The 19101-nt window shown below is 39.3% G+C and overlaps 1 protein-coding gene across 2 annotated transcripts in view; it reads left to right on the top strand.

The window, feature by feature from the left end:
* Positions 1-19101, top strand: part of sema3ab (sema domain, immunoglobulin domain (Ig), short basic domain, secreted, (semaphorin) 3Ab) — a 310018-nt gene that overhangs the window by 266861 nt on the left and 24056 nt on the right. For both annotated transcript variants that reach the window (XM_068005023.1, XM_068005024.1), the window contains exons 11-15: positions 909-1053; positions 6121-6340; positions 9220-9311; positions 10783-10824; positions 13772-13929. In XM_068005023.1, the coding sequence (XP_067861124.1) occupies positions 909-1053; positions 6121-6340; positions 9220-9311; positions 10783-10824; positions 13772-13929 (657 nt within the window). The remainder of the gene's footprint in view (positions 1-908; positions 1054-6120; positions 6341-9219; positions 9312-10782; positions 10825-13771; positions 13930-19101) is intronic.

Here is a 19101-nt window from a genome sequence, read left to right as displayed (position 1 = left end):
AATTATCCCTTTTCTACCATAATTTCTCAACTTCATATTTATTTGTGTTAATGATTCTAATGGAGCAACAATCTTTAGTGAGGTCACCATGGGATGTGTGAACAGTTCTGATGCTGCAGCATATTTAGGATCTGGTGGATCAAGACTTCCATCTTTCCATTTCTTACCTTAATGTCTCCGGGGTGTTTAAAATCGCTACCAATGTGAGGCACAGATTTAAAAGTAGTGTGATAGTATGATATCGTTGTTCCCTTTTTGAGGGTGGTGATGAACTCATAACAAATTTGGGGAGACGATCCCATGTTAAAGTAGGTGGGAGGATGAACTTGGACAGTGTGCCATTTAGTGCCTCATTACTCATGCCAGACAGATAGGGTTGTTGAATTTAATGAAACATCTTGAGGAAAGTGACTGCAGGAGTGGAGTGTGGTTCTTTAAATCTCACTACCCTCATGCCAAGATGTCCATTGCTGACCAGTTCTGCCATTGTCAAGTCCCAAGCCAGGTTCAGTGTCAGTTGCCTCAACCAATCAGCATTTCTTAAGACAGTTGGCGGACCTCATGATTAGAGCTGTAACCAAGGGTTCCACAGAAGACACAAGTACCTCTCTTGTTCAGTAAGAAAAGAGATAGCAGGCCTTCGAGTCATGACTTTCACAACCCATGCAGTTTAAGAATAAGTTTTCTTGTATTATCTCCTGAGTCCACTCTGCCCCTCTCTTTAACCTTTGACATGAATGTTTTCCCCTCCTGAGACCACAGGTAAGGTATTCTGGAGGGAAATGTTGCATCCCCTGTTTGGAAATGTACTGTGCATTCCTTATCAACATGAATAGTCTTATATTATCCTATATTATAATTGGGTATATTGACTAATTATTCTTATGAATGTTTTAATCTCCATATAGCAACATCTTTAAGGGGTCAGCTGTGTGTATGTACAGTATGTCTGATATAAGGAGAGTGTTCTTGGGCCCATATGCTCACAGAGAAGGTCCTAGCTACCAATGGGTGCCATTCCAAGGAAGGGTTCCATACCCTCGCCCAGGAACAGTAAGTGTTTATAACATTGGTGCAAAAAAATCTATATATGAATAGACCTATTAACAATGGTGTAACATAAACTAAGCTTCACCTGAATCAAACAAAACCATCATATAATGTGGGATGAATCCAATCTTGTGAGGATGTTCGAGTCCCAGGATTGAAGAGAATTTAAAAATTAACCCGCCTTTTCCAAACATAAATTATATTTCAAAAAAACTTATTTTTGAGTTTACTTTCTATTTATTTTACATTTTGTTTTAATTTCCATCCTGTGCTTTTCTGTTAATATTTTTCTTTTTATTCCTCTTCACTTCTATTCCCTGTTTCTTTTATTTCTCTTTCCTTATTATTTTCTTTTTTATATTGTTTTTCTTGTCTGTACCTTTACCTTTACTTGTCTTATTGTCTAGATCTCCCTTTGGAATTAGAAGGTAATACATAATAAAATAAAGCAGTAGGCTACATTTAGATCTGTCCTGTCCTGCCCTGGATCCCTTCCTCTGTTGCTAGCCGAGGTTATTCTTTCCCAGGGTACATTTTATGAGTTACCACTTTTGGTGCAGAAACTCACTCAAAAGTAGGACACAATGGACAATCAGGCATGGAGATCAGTGCACTTGATTTGCGTCCTTCCCAATTTTGCAGTCAGTAAAATTAATAACTGGAAAATTGGGATTGTTGTGAATCAGGCACCTGAGCTTTGCTCCTGATTGTCTGATACTCCTTCTTATCGAATGAGGCTTCATGTCAGATATGCTGACTCAGAAACTTTACCCTCCCATGTTTACCTTCAGCTCTGGAGCACACACCCCTATTCATTTCCAAAAAAAATATGATTATTAGTTCAGATCTTATCAGATAAAACAAGATAAATATTACACTTCAAAAAACATCAGTTGTCCAATTTTTACTACAATCTATGATTCATAATTTATGTATACACTTCATTAGCAGATACTCATAGTTTCAAATTTGTTATGTTGACATTGCATTTAATTGAAAGTATTTCTTGATGCACATTTGGTTATGTTTTTTGCAAGTGAATGGGGTGATTTTTGGCTAATATTCCTTCTGTGAAACCAATCTCTTCAGAACTCTTAACTCTTCAATCCTGGGACTCGAACACTTTAAATGCTACATCAAAGAAGTAAAATTTTGAACAGATTTAATAATGTATTAATTTACTGACGTAAAGGGAAAATTAATTTACAGCATCCAATACAGGTTATCTTCCAAAAACTTTAATCTGCATTTTGTTTTATATTTTAACTGCATGTCCTGTATTCTGTTTCTCTTTCTTTTAAACCGACATGCTGTTTTTGCCAATAGTCTACCACTACACTTTAAAGTTGATAAACTGGCCCGTGTATGTACCTCAGTTTTAATTTGTGACTATTAAATCAAGTGAAAATGTTCAAATCTGCAAGAAAACTGATTTCAAACTGGACCTATTTACAGTATCACGTGATAACAGAGATTTCAACATGGTCAACCATTATTGCAGCCTGCATTCATCCATTATAAAAAGAGCCAGATAGGGCCCGCTTCTAATTAAGAAGTAATTTTACTCTATTTCTTCTCTCTTGTGTCTGTATTATTACGAGCACTAAAAGAAAACTCTCACCGTACCAGTACTATTTTTTACTAAATCCTTCTGTCTTTCCCACTTATTGCATGTTCATTGCTTCAAAAATGTCCATTGCTTCCAAATCCTCTCCCCAAGCCCTGATTGGCAATGGAAAGTATCAATCAAACTACAAATTGTTGACAGGTGTGAAGTTTTATTTTGGAACACATGGGTAGATGATGCAAAATTCTTGTCTGAGAGTGTGAAACGTGAATGGTTTCCATATATGAACTCTTTGTGGTGTCATTGTGTAGTAAAATGTGAGATTGGAGCCCAGCGACAAACTACAAGAAAGAAATAGCTTGTATTTATATATCATCTTATGGTGCCCTCAGTATATCTCAAAGCACTTCACAACCAATGACATACCTTTGAAGTGTAGTCACCTGTTATGTAGGCCCATACTGCAGCCAATTTGCACACAGTAAAGTCCGACAAACGGCAAATGAGATGAATGATTAGTTCATCTGTTTTTGCTGGCGTTGATTGAGGGGGAATGTTGGTCAGAACACTGAGAGAACTCCCTTTTCTTCAAATAGTGTCATGGAATCTTTTATATCTACCTGAACTGGTAGACAGTACCTTGGTTTAATATGTCCTCTGAATGATTACATCTGCAGCACACATGTCAGCTTAGATTATGACTTCAAGTTTGTTAACCACAAAAATCAAATTGAGGGTCCCAGCACTTAGTTCAATTGTGATATTACAATATAGGTTAAGTAAGCTAGAAGCTAAAACTTTAATGATTTGATCCCCAGACGTTTCCTGAATAATCTGTTGTTCTTTTTACTTAGAATCATAGGATGGTTATAGCACAGAAGGAGGCTGTTCGGCCCATCGAGCCCCAGCCAGCTCTTTGTAAGAGCAATCCAGTTAGTCTCATTCCCCCACTCTTTCCCTGTAGCCTGCAAATTTTTTCCCTTCAAGTATTCATTCAGTTCCTTTTTGAAAGCCACGATTGAATCTGCCCTCGCCACCCTTTCAATAGTTTTTAAATCAATTTTATTGAGACGATCTCTCCCCAGATAATCAGCAATGCTATTTTGGAATCTGAGTTCCAAACAGCCATGCCGTTGGAATATAGCTTCAGAAACCTGTATTTTCTTCTTTTTAAACAAAATAAATCAGTTTCTAAAATTTAAAATTCTATGGATGAACATTTTAGAGACTTATTTTGTTAAAAAGGACTTTGTTAGACTACATATCTCATTAAATTGAATGCATGCCATAACATATCATAAATCATACTTATCACCACTTGTTATACCAGCATTAAAACACTTTAAAAATGTTTCCAAAATACTTGAATGTAGCTCTTAGACTGCTGGCAGCTCTAGAGAATCCAGTGCTTCTTTTGTTAGCTATTTTCATTTAACATGTCAGTGCACATAATGTGATGCTTAAAAATAAGCAATGCTAATTAAAAATATGTAACGCTAATTAAAAATAAGTAACGCTACCAAGAACTGGCTTTATTATTGTAATGTTAATCTTACATGACTAAAATGTACATTTTTAAAAATATTCCTAAATTTCGGGTCCATCAAACCTGCCCCATCCATACAAGCTTACCATCAACCCTCCCCACCTGGTCACACAATCTCCTGGGAGAGGCAAACGTCAGAAATAAATAAAACTGACTTCAATGGAGAATAAAATCGGGCGGAGTGCAAAACCAGCGTTACACCTGATCTCATCAGTTTCCCGACGGGCGGATTAGATTAATATTGCCCCCAAGAAGTTAATGCATTCATGTGACGTTCCTTTACCTGTTATTTTGATGAACGTATTTAAAATAAATGGTTTATTAAAATAGTGACAAAGGAATTTCAGACAAACATGTTAACATCCTCATGACTAATTTTCCACAGCGTGATTTCATCCCATAAGTGTTAACAAAATGAATTATCTTGCCAGCCATTCCAGAAAGGTTAATAACCTGTAAGACAGGTTTATTTTTCAATCATGTGAAATTAAAAATGTTAGGCGATTGAGTACAAACATAAAAAGATTAAATCTGTAGCAGCTGGAAACTATCTGTGACTTTGGGGAATATTGCCATGGCTATTTAATGTTTTCAGCCACTCTAAGATAACATTAGAAGCTAACACTTCATTTTCAATTGGCAATGCAATCCTTGCCAGTGCATGCAATGGACAGTTCCTACATGCAATTAGTCAAGTAGTACTCCATATGTTTTGCTCTTGTCAATTTTTTTAAAATCCAGTAAGTTTGAAACAAAAAGTCAAATATCCTGGCACAGTCAGGTGACTGCAGTCAAAACATAATCACCTTCAGACAGATCCCAGTGTGAATTATTCCACCGAGAGCACATTAAAGACATTGATAACAACAGGTTGGTGACATCATCACTGCCAGGCTTAGATTCAGTCCGTGAGCATTCACTTTAAATGTGACCTCTACACCCTGCCCTTTTGGTGCATGTTTTACAAAATATAATTTTAGAAAATATAATCAACATAGTCATGCATAAGGAAGAACTCATTTCCATGAGGACACAAATTCACTGGAGTTCACACACTATGAACACAGTACATTACTTTCAGTCATTTTTGCCTCATTAATTAATTTGCATCTAACCCATGCACCTGAGCTTGAAGTGCGCAGAGCTGACACGGGATGCAAAATTTGGGAAAAGACTTCATTTCCTTGCACTGACCCTCCACTGTAACAAACACAAAAAGGAGGAATTTTAACACAGGGCCGGGAAGCCGGCGGGATGCATGGACTCTCCTGGGAGCTTCAGTGAGAGGCCGGGTTAATTTTAACGGCCAGGCCTTATTAACAACCCGCCGGCCAGTCACCACCCGAAATGGGCATCCAGAGGCAGCTCACTGGTTTTGGGCCTACCAGGATTGGGTGGCCCAGAGGTTGGCAGCTATTCGAAAGGGTCTTGCGGGTGGGAAAGGGGGTCTACCCATAACAGCAGCAGCCCAAGCTTTCTTCATGGTGGGAGGGGGGGCTCGGAGGAGCAGGAGTGCTCCTTCGGACTCCACAAAAATAAATTTTACACTTACCTTACCGGGCTTCAGCTGAGCGTCCTTCAGGTTTTACTGAACGGAGGATCCGCTGCAGATTCCTCACTTAGTAGGCAGTTAAAATTGTATCGGGGTCCTAAGTTCATATACTTATGAACTCAGACAGGAAACAGTGTGCTAAAATAACTACAGGGCAGGGAAGGAACGGTAAGTGTACCACTTGGATTTTAACTCCCATTCCACTCGGTTTCTGCTGGGCAGAGGGACTTAAAATTATTCATCTAAAGAAGGAAAAAAATCCCTTTTAACAAAGCTTTTGCTCTTTTTGTTGGTCGTGATAATTTTTAAACTAGGATTGTTTCTCTGACCATTGTGTTTAATATTTCTTATGACATCAGTTTTAGCTTTACATTATTTTTCCCCAACTGATGTGTTCTTTTAAAGTGTCCTAGCAAAACCTTTGGAGGATTTGAATCGACAAAAGACTTTCCTGATGATGTAATAACATTTGCCAGAAGTCACCCAGCCATGTATAATCCGGTGTTGCCCATCAACAATCGACCAATCGTCATAAAGACAGATGTAGACTACCAGTTCACACAGATAGTCATCGATCGAGTGGAGGCTGAAGACGGACAATATGATGTCATGTTCATTGGAACAGGTAACACCATTTAAAATAATTCTCACAGCAATTCGGAAAGTTGCATTTACATTCCATGGTTCAGTTTTCACATGCTTATATATTGCAATAAGCATGAAGCTGTGATTAAGTTAGGTTATTGTAAACAATTTTACAACACCAAGTTATAGTCCAACAAATTTTTGTTCACAACATTCACCTGAGGAAGGAGGAAGCCTCCGAAAGCTTGTGAAATTTAAAATAAATTTGTTGGACTATAACTTGGTGTTGTAAAATTGTTTACAATTGTCAACCCCAGTCCATCACCGGCATCTCCACATCATTGCTACCATCGACACCACAAACTGCCGGCTCACAGTGGAAAGGATAACCAAGCCACAACATTCACCTGAGGAAGGAGGAAGCTTCCGAAAGCTTGTGAAATTTAAAATAAATTTGTTGGACTATAACTTGGTGTTGTAAAATTGTTTACAATTGTCAACCCCAGTCCATCACCGGCATCTCCACATCATTGCTACCATCGACACCACAAACTGCCGGCTCACAGTGGAAAGGATAACCAAGCCACAACATTCACCTGAGGAAGGAGGAAGCTTCCGAAAGCTTGTGAAATTTAAAATAAATTTGTTGGACTATAACTTGGTCTTGTAAAATTGTTTACAATTGTCAACCCCAGTCCATCACCGGCATCTCCACATCATAAGTTAGGTTAAACAAAGGAAGTTCTCAACAGTTTGTCAACTTTTTCTGCTAGGCATAATAACTTGAAGTGTTTATCAGCACCCATCACTAATCTTGTTTATCCTTATCAACACCGTTGCAATTTGCGAGAGAACTGAGATCAGTTTTGTTTCAATCATAAATCATTATTATTCGGTCGATTCTCCTGTGATTATTGCCTGGGGAGCACTTATTCCTTGGGTGCAAACTACGGACAGAAATCTATGACACCAGACACGTTGTCCTGGGATTTCCAGGGCTTCCACAGCAAGCGGGTCTCAGGTAGCAGCTGGAGGACCCTAACCATGGTGGTATTGCCACTGCTGCAAGACTCTAGCATGAAATGTCATCACATGTCAATTATACGGAGCTCACTGGTCAGCAGATCCTACACAGCACTCAAAAATGAATAAAACTACCAGAGGTCACGGGAGATGTATTATAATATAATAACATACCCAGGGTTAACTTGAATACTCTAAACTAATAGTGCAGTTCAGATGGCAGTTATAAACTGCTCAAACTTCATTCTCACAGCTTATGAGGCATCTGAATTTCCTCGGTTAGAATATTTGCTTATAATCACTCGATTATTCTTTTTATAATATTCTAGCAGAGATGCAATAAAATTCAATAAATTTCTACATTGAAAGCCATTGAAAAGTTAATTGTGTCAAAGCCAACTGTGCAACTTTACAAAATGAACTGGGACAATCCAGGGAGCTCAGTGTTGAAGGTGAAGTACCTGTGCTTTAAAAAAATCAGATGGAGTAATGCAATCTTACAGCAAGCCTAGAGCCGAGATCAATGAAAAATGTGACCTTAGGCATTGTGTTAAGAATTGTGTGCAATGCTAAACAGAACACCTTAATGTAAAATCTTTAAACTCATTCAGCTTTGGTATCAGGCGATGGCTCAGTGCCAGAAGTCTGATTAGTTCTACTGAACTTTGACTCTAGGCTCCCACACTGTTTCCTTGATTGCACAGCATCGAAAAATCCTATTTACAAGTCTAATTATACAACCATTTCAGGAGATTAAAACCAAGTCATATATTGATAACAAAGTGTTTCTTAATATCACTTTTGAAGTGATACTGTCCAGATGTTTCTTAAATCAAGACAAGTTTCATATTTCTGGTGTGAGCCTCTGTCTATAAAAGAAAATGTTCTCATAAGAGGTAAAATAGTTCTTTGCTGACTTCTCACTGATTCTAATCTGAGAGTTTGGTAAAAAAAAACTAAAATTTAATGCTGTCAGAAGGGATTAATCTGGAAAGTCACTTTCACATCTTTCAGCACCTGATGGTCTGGAATACTCTCACAGAGAGAACGAAACATATGGGTTAACAACCACCTCAATGATATTTTAAAGATTCATTTGTGCCTCGGGCAATTTTGTTTTATAGTTTTAGTTCAATAATTGCAAATCGCAATCCTGTTTCCTCTGGACAGTATTCTAGTTTGGCAATTTTATTAAATGACTATTAACGAAGGAGCACACTGATAGGTTTTAGGCCCCTGTCAGGTTAGAATGAAGCCACACTTCAGCTGTTTCACAAGCCTTTCAGGGAGATATGTTTTCAACTCCCCAATGGCTCCATTGGATAAGTGCTGCCCAATGTGGAGTTATACAAACCAGCAGGATCCCAGGTTTGATTCTCTATCTGTGATGAGTTAGCTGATCTCACCCAACTTGAGATCCAGAACTTATTAGGATAAATTCATCGATTCCATAGCCAAATGGAGGGTGCATTGGAGAATCAGTGCTACAGTGTTGTAACCCATTCTACAGCTTGCACTCTCTTTGAGTGCAGTTCCTTGCTGGAAGCACAGGATCGGTGAATTTACCCTACTACATAGGGAATGAAGATCCATAATTATGTTGCCTCACTGCACAATTTTTGTATTCAAATCAAAAAAAATGTGGACTAGGCAGTTTTCCTTAGTGTCAGTAGAGCAGTGGTGAGCTGAGTGTTTTTTGGAAAAGAAATTATGAAGTATACGTTTGAAGAAAATTGCCCTGTATCTTAAATCCTATTGTTCCAATAAAAGTAGCTGGCCTATTGTAATGGATGTTCTTCATAAATCTCTATTAGACTCAGACCTTTAAAATAACATTTAATTTAATTGGCAAACAGAGTAATAAATTAACCTGCAATTTATCTTCATTCCTTTAAGATGTGGGGACTGTTCTGAAGGTGGTGTCTATTCCTCGGGAGACTTGGCATGACCTTGAGGAGGTCTTACTGGAGGAAATGGCAGTGTTGAAGGTGAGAGTTCTCATGCTTTCATTAACCTAAAGCTTTCTCTTGCAAAAGGCACTAGCAATCCATCTGTCATCACATCTCTGTCCTTCAGTGTGCTCCTCAAAGAGGTCACACTAACCGTGGCAGAATGATTGGCATTTTTTATAAACACAGCATCTGGTAATCTCTGATTTTCACTCACAACTTGCCTTATCTGATCTGTGGAAGATTTCTGATGATTTAATGGATGCTTAAGATCTAACAAGTCCTATCGAAGCCACTGTGAACTTCCTACTGACGTCATCAAAAGTGTGAACATCCTAATAAAAACTGCACTTATCCCAGAGGCTGAAAGCATTCACAGAACCTGATATTCATGAGCAAATTCACTACAATGTTAAAAGATTCCACCAGAAAAGGCAACATAATTTTGGATAACTTGATCATTTACGGATTGCTTTTTTAAACAAAGTAACTAGAAAAATAAGGCAATACGTTGAGACTCAAAAGGACTATATTTAAAAATACAGAACATGGAAAAATTCTTGTATAATTAAACTGCAGTTACTGAAGAACAATAGGAAGCTACAGTACATTCCTGGCCGCTACATATAGTTGAGATGAGAGTTTGTGCTTTGTCAGAAATTTGGCTTTAATACAGATGACCAGATTCTTGCACTGACACAAACGTCGGCTTCTGCGAGCTGAATTAATTGGATGAAAGCCTTATGTTCAGATCAGAATTTGGCTTTCGACCATTCAGAGGCAAAACTGAACTTGAGAGACATGTACCTGTATAAACCCTACATTTCCCTGAACTCCAAACCCCCCAACTCCCCCCCCCCCCACCGCCCCGGCCATTCTGATCTCTCCCTCCCTCCTCCCTGCTCCCTGGCCGCGGCCTGGTACCGCAGACCTTCCTGCACAGCTATCAGCCAGCCTCTCAATCTGGCTGGCGACCGGCCGAGAAATGTAGGCAAAAAATTTAAAGGAGGTCCTGCCGTTAAGTTTGGCTGGACCTCCGGGTTACCCGCATTTCCTGGTTTCCTGGCCGCTATGACCTCCGCCCTCCCACCGTTCCCTTCCCGCCTCACCATAAATATTGGGGTCCATATGTTCCATCGGTAACTGTATCAATAAGCTACTATAAATTAGAATAAAGCAAGAGGAAACTTTTTTGTTGCTAAAGTGAACAATGAATATTAGACTATTAAAATATAAATAACTAGGAATCCTTAAATGACTGAGCATTGAATTTTCTATGGCACCTCATCTACATTATAATTCTAAATATCAGCAAATATGTTACCATAGTGATTGAGAAAACATTTAACGAAAGAAAGTTTTGTTTTGTTCCTATGCTGTTCATGTACGGTTAGATTGATTGTATGTGGACCATAGATATTCAGATGACCGAACTCTGAACATTATATTTAAAACTTGGCTAAATAAGATGGAAGTACTGACAGATGACATTTTCACTTTTATCTTGCAGGAGTCAACACCTATCACAACACTGAAAATTTCTACCAAACAGGTAAGATTTAGTTAGTTGAAAATAGCCATGATTCCCAAGAATGAGTTCCTGACCTTAGCCAGTCTGTTGTGGGATATCTGAAAACATCTACTTGTAGTTGGTTTTGCCTGTGAAGAATATGCATACAACACTTCATCTGTAAGTATGGAAGAAAGAGGCCAGCGGATACTTAAAGTGGACAGCTGCCCTGTTTGTAGCCAGCAAAACCATTCTCCAGAGCCATGTCACCTATAATACACGGTTTGTTAAAGAGGGTTGGAATTCCAAATCCGCTTGTCCTAGCTTTAGTGTCAGTCCTCAATAATAATAGAATTTGCTGAAATGCATTAATACTTTTGCTAATTTTGTGCATAATTTTCATCTTTTATTCTAAATAAACAGCGTTTGTTGTCTAAATCCAACTGGATTTCTCATTACTTTTATTTTTGTAGTTCAAACAAACATTCAGATAAACTACCTGCCCACTGGCTGTACTAAGGCTGAGCAATCAGAGGGATTCAGGATTTGGTTTGTGGTCCGCAGGATAGAAATAAGTGGAAGTATTTATTGATAACCTGATTTTATCATGGCATTTGTCTTTAAAATATCTTTTATGGAGATTAGTTACAAAGGAGTTGGATGCTGGAAGTGGTACTGAGTCTCTTTGGACAGAATTAAAAGACAGTAAAGGGAAAAAGTTAGTAATAGGAATATGTTACAGGCCACCAAATAATCAAAGGGAGGCTGATGCAGTTTTGTGGGAGACAAGGGCTCAATTTTCAAATTTAAAAAAACAGGTGGGTTGGGGGGTGGGGGCATTGAAAATTGCCACCATTTCAGACCCACCTCCAACCTGCCCATTTCCAGCTTTCACCGGGGCGGGACGAGGGGCGGGCGACCAATCCACTCCCAGGAGGCGGGTCGGCCCTTAAAACCTTTCAAGGGGGCTTCGGCCTCCATTTCTCACTAATCCCCAATTTCAACCACAGGGGGCCGGGATTCCCGGGCCTTCTGTTTTACACCTCGTGAAAGGAGGCGAGAAGGCCCGAGACTAACAGGTATGTGCCTAGAAAGGCTCAGCTTGTGGGCCCAGAGGAGCAGGAGTGCTTCCCCCAGGCCCAACAAGACCGACCCCTCAATGATCATGGACCCCTGACCCCCCACGATCGTGGACTCCGCCCCGATCGGGGACCCCCGACCCCCCCCAACCCCTGACCCCGATCCTCCCCCCTCCACTCCGATCCTCCGACCCTTAACCCTCCCCCTCAACGATGGCGGACCCTGCGATGACCCCCGATCCCATCCCCCATGACTCGCAACTCACATGCCCACCTATGCTCACCCATGCCCCTTGCCCACCTATACCCCCCCATGCCCCCCCCCCCCCATCCATACAAACAAAGACTTACCTGCAGACTTACCTGAAGATATCCTCTCTCTCGCTGGTCTCCCATCTGACTGAGACCAGCCTGCCAACCATACAGTCAGTCGGATGGGAAACCAACAAAAAAAAAGACATCCTTAAGTCAAAATCGTAAGGACATCTGGGAAACCCCTACTAATGGGTTTCCCGACATTAATTTGACCCCCCGTCCCCTTTCCGGCTCGGTTTTAAAATCACCCCCAATAAGCCAGATGAGTGTCAAGTCTTCAGTAGTAATCCTGGAGGATTTCAATCTTCCTTAGATTGATTGGAGTGCACCATAGGGACAGTCTGTGAGCACTCATTTATTGAAATTTTGAGGAACTCGTTTCTAAAGCAGCACGTTAAAGGACTCACAAGAGGTAATACAATATTGGATTTAGTTATCATGAATTGTGAATGAATAGGGAATAATTAGCAAAGTAGAAGTAAGGGAACATTTGGGATCTGGTGACCATAATGTTCTGACATTCAGGGTAGACATAAAGGTAGAAAACAAACAGAAGTCAATTAAAAAGCATAATTTTAAAGAAGCTGAGTTTAAGAGGATGCAAAATTGCATGGGAATGGTAAAATGGGAAGAGATACCGGAAGGAAAAGGTCTGGAAGGAAAGTTGAACAGTTTCAAAGGAATTGTTTTTTTTAAGAAACAAAAGGAATTTATCACTGTAATAGGTCAGGGACAGAATAAAAGAGGAAGACCAATTTGGCTTACTAACAAAGTTGTGAAAGGCATTAGGGAGAAAGGGAAAGTATATAAAATTTTGAAATGTTTGGGAAAGGAACAGGGTAGGGAGAAATATAATGTGTTGAGGAATGCCAAGAAACTGATCACGGCTGCAAAAAGGGATTCAAAATATGTAAAATTGCAGGGAATCCCAAGGGATTCTGTGCGTCAAAAAAGGAGTCTAGATATGTGTGAACTTCCTTTAGTCAACCGGTTACTAAAAAGTATATTTAAAATTAACATTTATTTCATTTTATTCCAGTTTCTTTCTCTTTAAAATGTGTTTGAGTGGTGAATACTGCGGTATCATTAGTGAAATCTGACAGTGGAAAGGAGTTGATGTATTACGTACACTTGAACTGGTAAGATCCGTAGAGCAACCCCATGGATCTTGGCTGTATGTTCTGATATTACTCCAACTCCTCCAAGCTGTTGTTACTCATTTTGCTCTCCGCACTGACTGTTTAAAGAACGATATAACAAAGGTAAACAAATAAGGAGGGAACTAAAGTGTTGAAATTGAAAATAAGTTTTGAAACTGATTCTTTGTAACTTCAGACTCATAAGTAGTGTAAGACTGACTCCTTTAAATTGGTGCAACATGGAAAAATGTTGCAGAAAATTCACACAACTCAAATGGTAATAATGAACTGACAGAAGCATCATTGCTTTTGGTCCTCTTAACACTAATCCAAAAATAAGCACAAATTGAGCAGAATTCATAATATACCACAGCATTTCCTGCTCAGCTCTGATTAATTATTTGTCTCTATCCCACTGCAATTATCTCCTTTAAATATTTCCTGTCCTGTTCACAGCAACAACTGTATATTGGTTCTGCTATTGGCGTGTCGCAGCTCCCGTTGCACCGCTGCGATGTTTACGGCAAAGCCTGTGCGGAGTGCTGCCTTGCCAGGGACCCCTACTGTGCTTGGGATGGCTTCTCGTGTTCCAGATATTTCCCCACCGCCAAGAGGTAGGAATGATTTCAGATTTCGTATTAATGAAGGTGTTGCTGTTCAGATGGTGCATAGCATTAAACCCCCAGTAGGCAGCCTTCAATGGCAGCGGTAAATATTTATGGGAGCGTTGAGTGAGGAAACACTGGGCAGATGGGCACTGCTGACAGCAGAAGCACAACACTAGGGAGCACATGGTAATTATGTTTGGAAATGTGTCACAATCCTGCTCTTGGTAACTGTGTGATGGGTTCAATTAATTAAGCCAATCGTTCGCTTCATATGGTAATACAACCCTTTCCAGGCTGGAACTTTCTTCAGATTAATGATCCAGTATTTCTGCTGCTCATTGCATAAGTGTTCAATGCCAATCTGACTATTAGCACATTCAGGGATCACAGGAGAGTCTGGTATTCTGACATTTTGTAAACTATAGCGAGGTTATGGTTTATGTTTTTTGGGAACGCATGAGGTTATTTTGCTGCTGATCTTTTCCAATATGACATCCTTGCTGTGCAGTCACACCAGAGGTCAGGCCACCCCTAGTTTCATACATAATCTCTGCATTTCTTTTCAAGTTTGAATTGACATCTTAAGCTGTTTATTCCTGACCAGTTTAGTTAGAAATTATAGATCTTACCAATTTGGACTTCAAAAATGAGTAACTTTATTCAGAACCTGAAACTAATTAATTAGAGTCAACAGGAAAAATTTAGATATCCATTTATATTCTTTGCCTCAAAATTTTGAGCAAATGGAATTTACTGTAACACAAAATCATAATTTAACATCCCATTTTGACTAACCTCGACTTTTCCTACCCACCTTCTCACCATATTGGCTGGACTGAGGGACGCACGGACGCTGGTGGGCCATTTTATTCCTGTCAGTGTGGAGAGCACAAAGCCAAAAAAAAAATCATAAAATAATTTATAAACCTAAATGATAACAATAAGCAGCAAAATAAATATCTTTTTATTTATTTATTAAAAAAAAGCTTGTGCAGTTTTGCTGCAAACATTCAGAAGGGAGTTGGACGAGTTTCTGAAGAAGGCTGAGATAGTTGTGTACAAAAGGAAGATGGGATGTTGGATGAGGTACTCCAAAGTCATTGTTAACTCCTGGCGCTCATTTTTGATCAACTTCGGGCGTTGTAAAGGAATTTCCCGGAATTCCTTTTTTTCCCCGAATTGGCCTAGATTTTTAAAAATCTGGTCTTTTGCCCTTCCCAGGAGATGACATGGCTGCTTGTGAGTGGGGATCGTTGGGGGTGGTGTTGCATAGAACAGACTCTGGTCTTTTTCTATCTGTTTTTTTCATATATTCATATTTACCCCCTCCATATTTTCTCTCTGCAGAAAATTATCTTGTTGCCTCATCAACTCATTAATACAATATTTATTAATTTCATTAGCCTTCTCTGGTGACTTGTTAAGTCTAGTATCCTCTGTGTAAAAAAAAAAGTTTCCCCTGACATATCTTCTTGTTGCTAATTTGTAACTGGTCTCCCCTGATATATGAGCTCTTTGCCATAGTAAACAATTTGCTCGGACCAAGTATGTCAGTCTCTTTAATAATCTTGTAAAGTTCAATCTTGGACTATTTTAATTTTTAAAAAGGCTGCCAAGAACCCTACTGTGCCTGGTAGGGCTTTCAGATTCCAGCTATTTCCTTTCGCTGAGAGGTTTTATGATATTTGGAACTGTCATATGCAAAAATCTTCCAATTCATTACAGTCCTGAGTTCTGTTATTCTATGTGGCATGTAAGATGACTCGTTCCCATTGTTCTTTGTGTAATAGAGGACGTCTACTCCAGCTCATCAGTGGGCTGACATGGATATAATTATTTATGGGATGCATGCGATTCTCATGTGATAATAAACTAGACTAGCTTCCATGTCAATAGTGTCATAGAACAGACTGAACTACCAAATCTCAGTAAAGCATTGCTGCAAATGTTGATTAATTAGCACCGTGTCATAATGATCAACAGAAATACATCGTCAAAAAGAGATACAGGAAACTGTAGAGCCAAAGAGTTTTCCCAGAACACACCGTAAAGTTGATTCAGCCCAATCCTTCATGTTTAGCAGACTCTACTCTAAAATAAGGTAATTAAGGCACTCGGTAATCACCGCACACTCTGATGAATTGACTACCTATACTTCAGTGTAGAGGCTATTTACTCACAAATTACCATAGGTTGGGTGTGCCATTTATTATGTTCAAGAGACTTCATTGCGGCTTCAAACATGGATTGTATTATATGTGTGTTAAATATATTTGTATGGGGATATGAGAATTCTATCCCTACTATGTCAGCCGCAAATTGCCTTTTTTAAAGTGCTCCATATGTGGAGACACTTCTGCACTTAGAATGAGTTCATAAAAATTACACACTGCTTGTTATAACATCCTCCGTTGGAATAAAAATCTGCCAAATGCTGTTTGTAATTGATACTCGCTTGTGGCAGGAAAGGCTGGCTTCTTAACGCATCTTAATTGAGATGTGCTTACATTTTGAAACGCACATGGAAATGTTAAAACTTATAAATTTATTAAATATAAAAATTGGATATAAATGTATTTTAAAAGCAAAAAAAAACATGCCTAGTGACTCTTCTGCCCAGCAATCTGCCTTCACCATGACCCTGTCCCCAAGTGACGCAGATGGGGATCATTTAAATGTTAGGATAGATGTTTGCACCAGTACCAGCACTACACCCCACAGAGTGGGCAGGATTTCTGAGTGGTACCAGCAGCTCCATTGGGATGGGGGGGCTGGAGAACAGGCCAAAAATCTGCAGGTCCAACATCTTCCTTCCAAACACTCCCACACTGGTAGGCCCCATATTCAAATGGCAATCAGTCAATCTCTCTGGGATTAATTGACAATTAAATATGGTATTATGGAGCTCACATACAGCCCTGTACAAGCATTCCTGCTTCCTGTAGGCATATTTAGTGCTGTCTGCATAGGAGGTATAACGGGAGAGATTTCTGGAGAGAATGGGATCCCGTCAGACACATTCCCAGGATGGAGGAGGGACAAGCAGAAGAAATTCTCGTGAGAACTACGAAGGGCGGGCACTTAACAGAAACGAGTCCTGCCCCTATTTGCTGCCCCCTGCATCCAAAATGCCAGATTTCTGTCCCTTAAAAGAGAAAAATTTCCAGGCTCTATTGTCGCATGATAGGGGGTTTGAAATGATGTTATACAGCACTAGTAACAAACACATTGACATGTTTGTATGAAATTTCTTTTTGTGCTAACTTAACAAAGGCATTAATCTTCCTTGCCTGGAACTCTACTTTTCCTAACCAGACAGCGATTCAGAGGCAGCAGTATCATTTAGCACTTCCAATCAGCACCAGACTATGCAAAAACCTGTATCGAAATGATTACTGGACTGTAATAGCACCATGACAGTGCCAAAATATTGCTTAAGCAGACCTCCAAATACCAGAGAGTTGACCAGAAGCTAAAATATCAAGAATACAGATACATCAATATGTTGATATTAAACAGTGACCTGAATATATTCTGAGTTAACATAAAGCACAGTTTGTTATGAGTTCGGAAGTAAATGTATCAAAACTAACACTAAGGAACTATTAGTGTCTGAATCATGGGAAAAAACGTTCATATGGTGCAGGCTGCTTCTGTCCCTGGGATTTAGAGAAGTTATCTTATGTTCAAGTATGTGTTTTTATTAAAATAAACAAATAGAATAAGATCTTGGATTCAGCGTGTTGCCACATAACAAAGACTAAAAGTTAAACACACCTGTCACCTAAAGAATGTCTTAACAGCGGCATGAGTACTAGGATCCAGACATCTAATTCTGCTGCAACGCTTCAGTTTCCAGATGTGTTAAGACTGTCCAATCATGGTGATTATGAAATTCTTGGCATAGCGTAACCTCTCTTCCTGACAATCGCTGTTTTAACAGGGATTACAGAAATCTCTACTTTTATGTTGTGTACACTTTAAAAGTGGCAAGATGAAAGTTCAGGAAGCTGAGGCACTTTCATCACCCTGGCTTAAGCCCTTTTTGCACCATAGCTATAAATCTCTGTGGCTTGGGAAGTTATTCATGATTGGAATTAAAACGGCCATGTAAAACATCAAGCCATTAATTTTGGGCCCTGGTTCTGAGTAAAGGCTCCCATCTCAAGAAACTGTTTGCACAATACAATGACAGTCACTTACTTGATGTGGAGATGCCGGTGATGGACTGGGGTTGACAATTGTAAACAATTTTACAACACCAAGTTATAGTCCAGCAATTTTATTTTAAATTCACAAGCTTTCGGAGACTTCCTCCTTCCTCAGGTAAAACATTTACCTGAGGAAGGAGGAAGTCTCCGAAAGCTTGTGAATTTAAAATAAAATTGCTGGACTATAACTTGGTGTTGTAAAATTGTTTACAATAGTCACTTACTTGTTATTCTAATGGATCTCTCTGTATGAATGCTTTCTCCATGTTGTCACTCCTTAACAGTAATAAGTGTTTGTAAGTGTTGGTCTGATTATATTCCACTTTTTCTTAAACTCCTGCCAATTGCATTTAACATTGCCCTACTGTAACTGCCAAAGCAAATTAATTTGAATCAGTCTGGTATCAATAATCTGATTCCAGTCTTTCTTCATTGCCTTTCCCCTCGTTAAAGTCCAATGTATGCATTGGACAGATTTCAGCACTATCAGATTATGCCATACTCTGGTTCAAGAGAGAGGTGTGATATAAACATTGAGGAGGGTGGAAATTTGTGTAAAGTGGCTGATATCTGAGGTTTACAATAATTCTGAACTGACCAAAAAAAAAACAAAAGGTCAAATGCCCACATGCAAACTCGGCTCAGCTTCAAGCTTGTTGGTCTTCTTTGGTCGTTTCAGTGTGATTGCAGTTATTTCAGGCATTTGCAGTTGCAGTTTAACTGTTTTCAACAAATTTGCACATTCTTTCAAGTGGAACTGTTGTCTAAAATAGCTGTAGCGTACTATAGGGTAAGTCTTAGAATCTTGCCATTCGGCCCAATGTGCCTGTGCCAGCTCTTTGAAAGAACTATCCAATTAGTCCCACTCCCCTGCTCTTTCCCCATAGCCCTGAAAATCGTTACTTTTCATGTATACATCCAATTCCCACACAGTAATTCCCAACATGGTAGCCCTAATTTTCTGGAA

This window comes from Heptranchias perlo, chromosome 24 (assembly GCF_035084215.1).
Source record: "Heptranchias perlo isolate sHepPer1 chromosome 24, sHepPer1.hap1, whole genome shotgun sequence".
In the NCBI taxonomy this organism is placed as follows: domain Eukaryota; kingdom Metazoa; phylum Chordata; class Chondrichthyes; order Hexanchiformes; family Hexanchidae; genus Heptranchias; species Heptranchias perlo.
The sequence above is the reverse complement of the archived record's forward strand: the minus strand, read 5'-3'. Positions and strand labels throughout refer to the sequence as shown.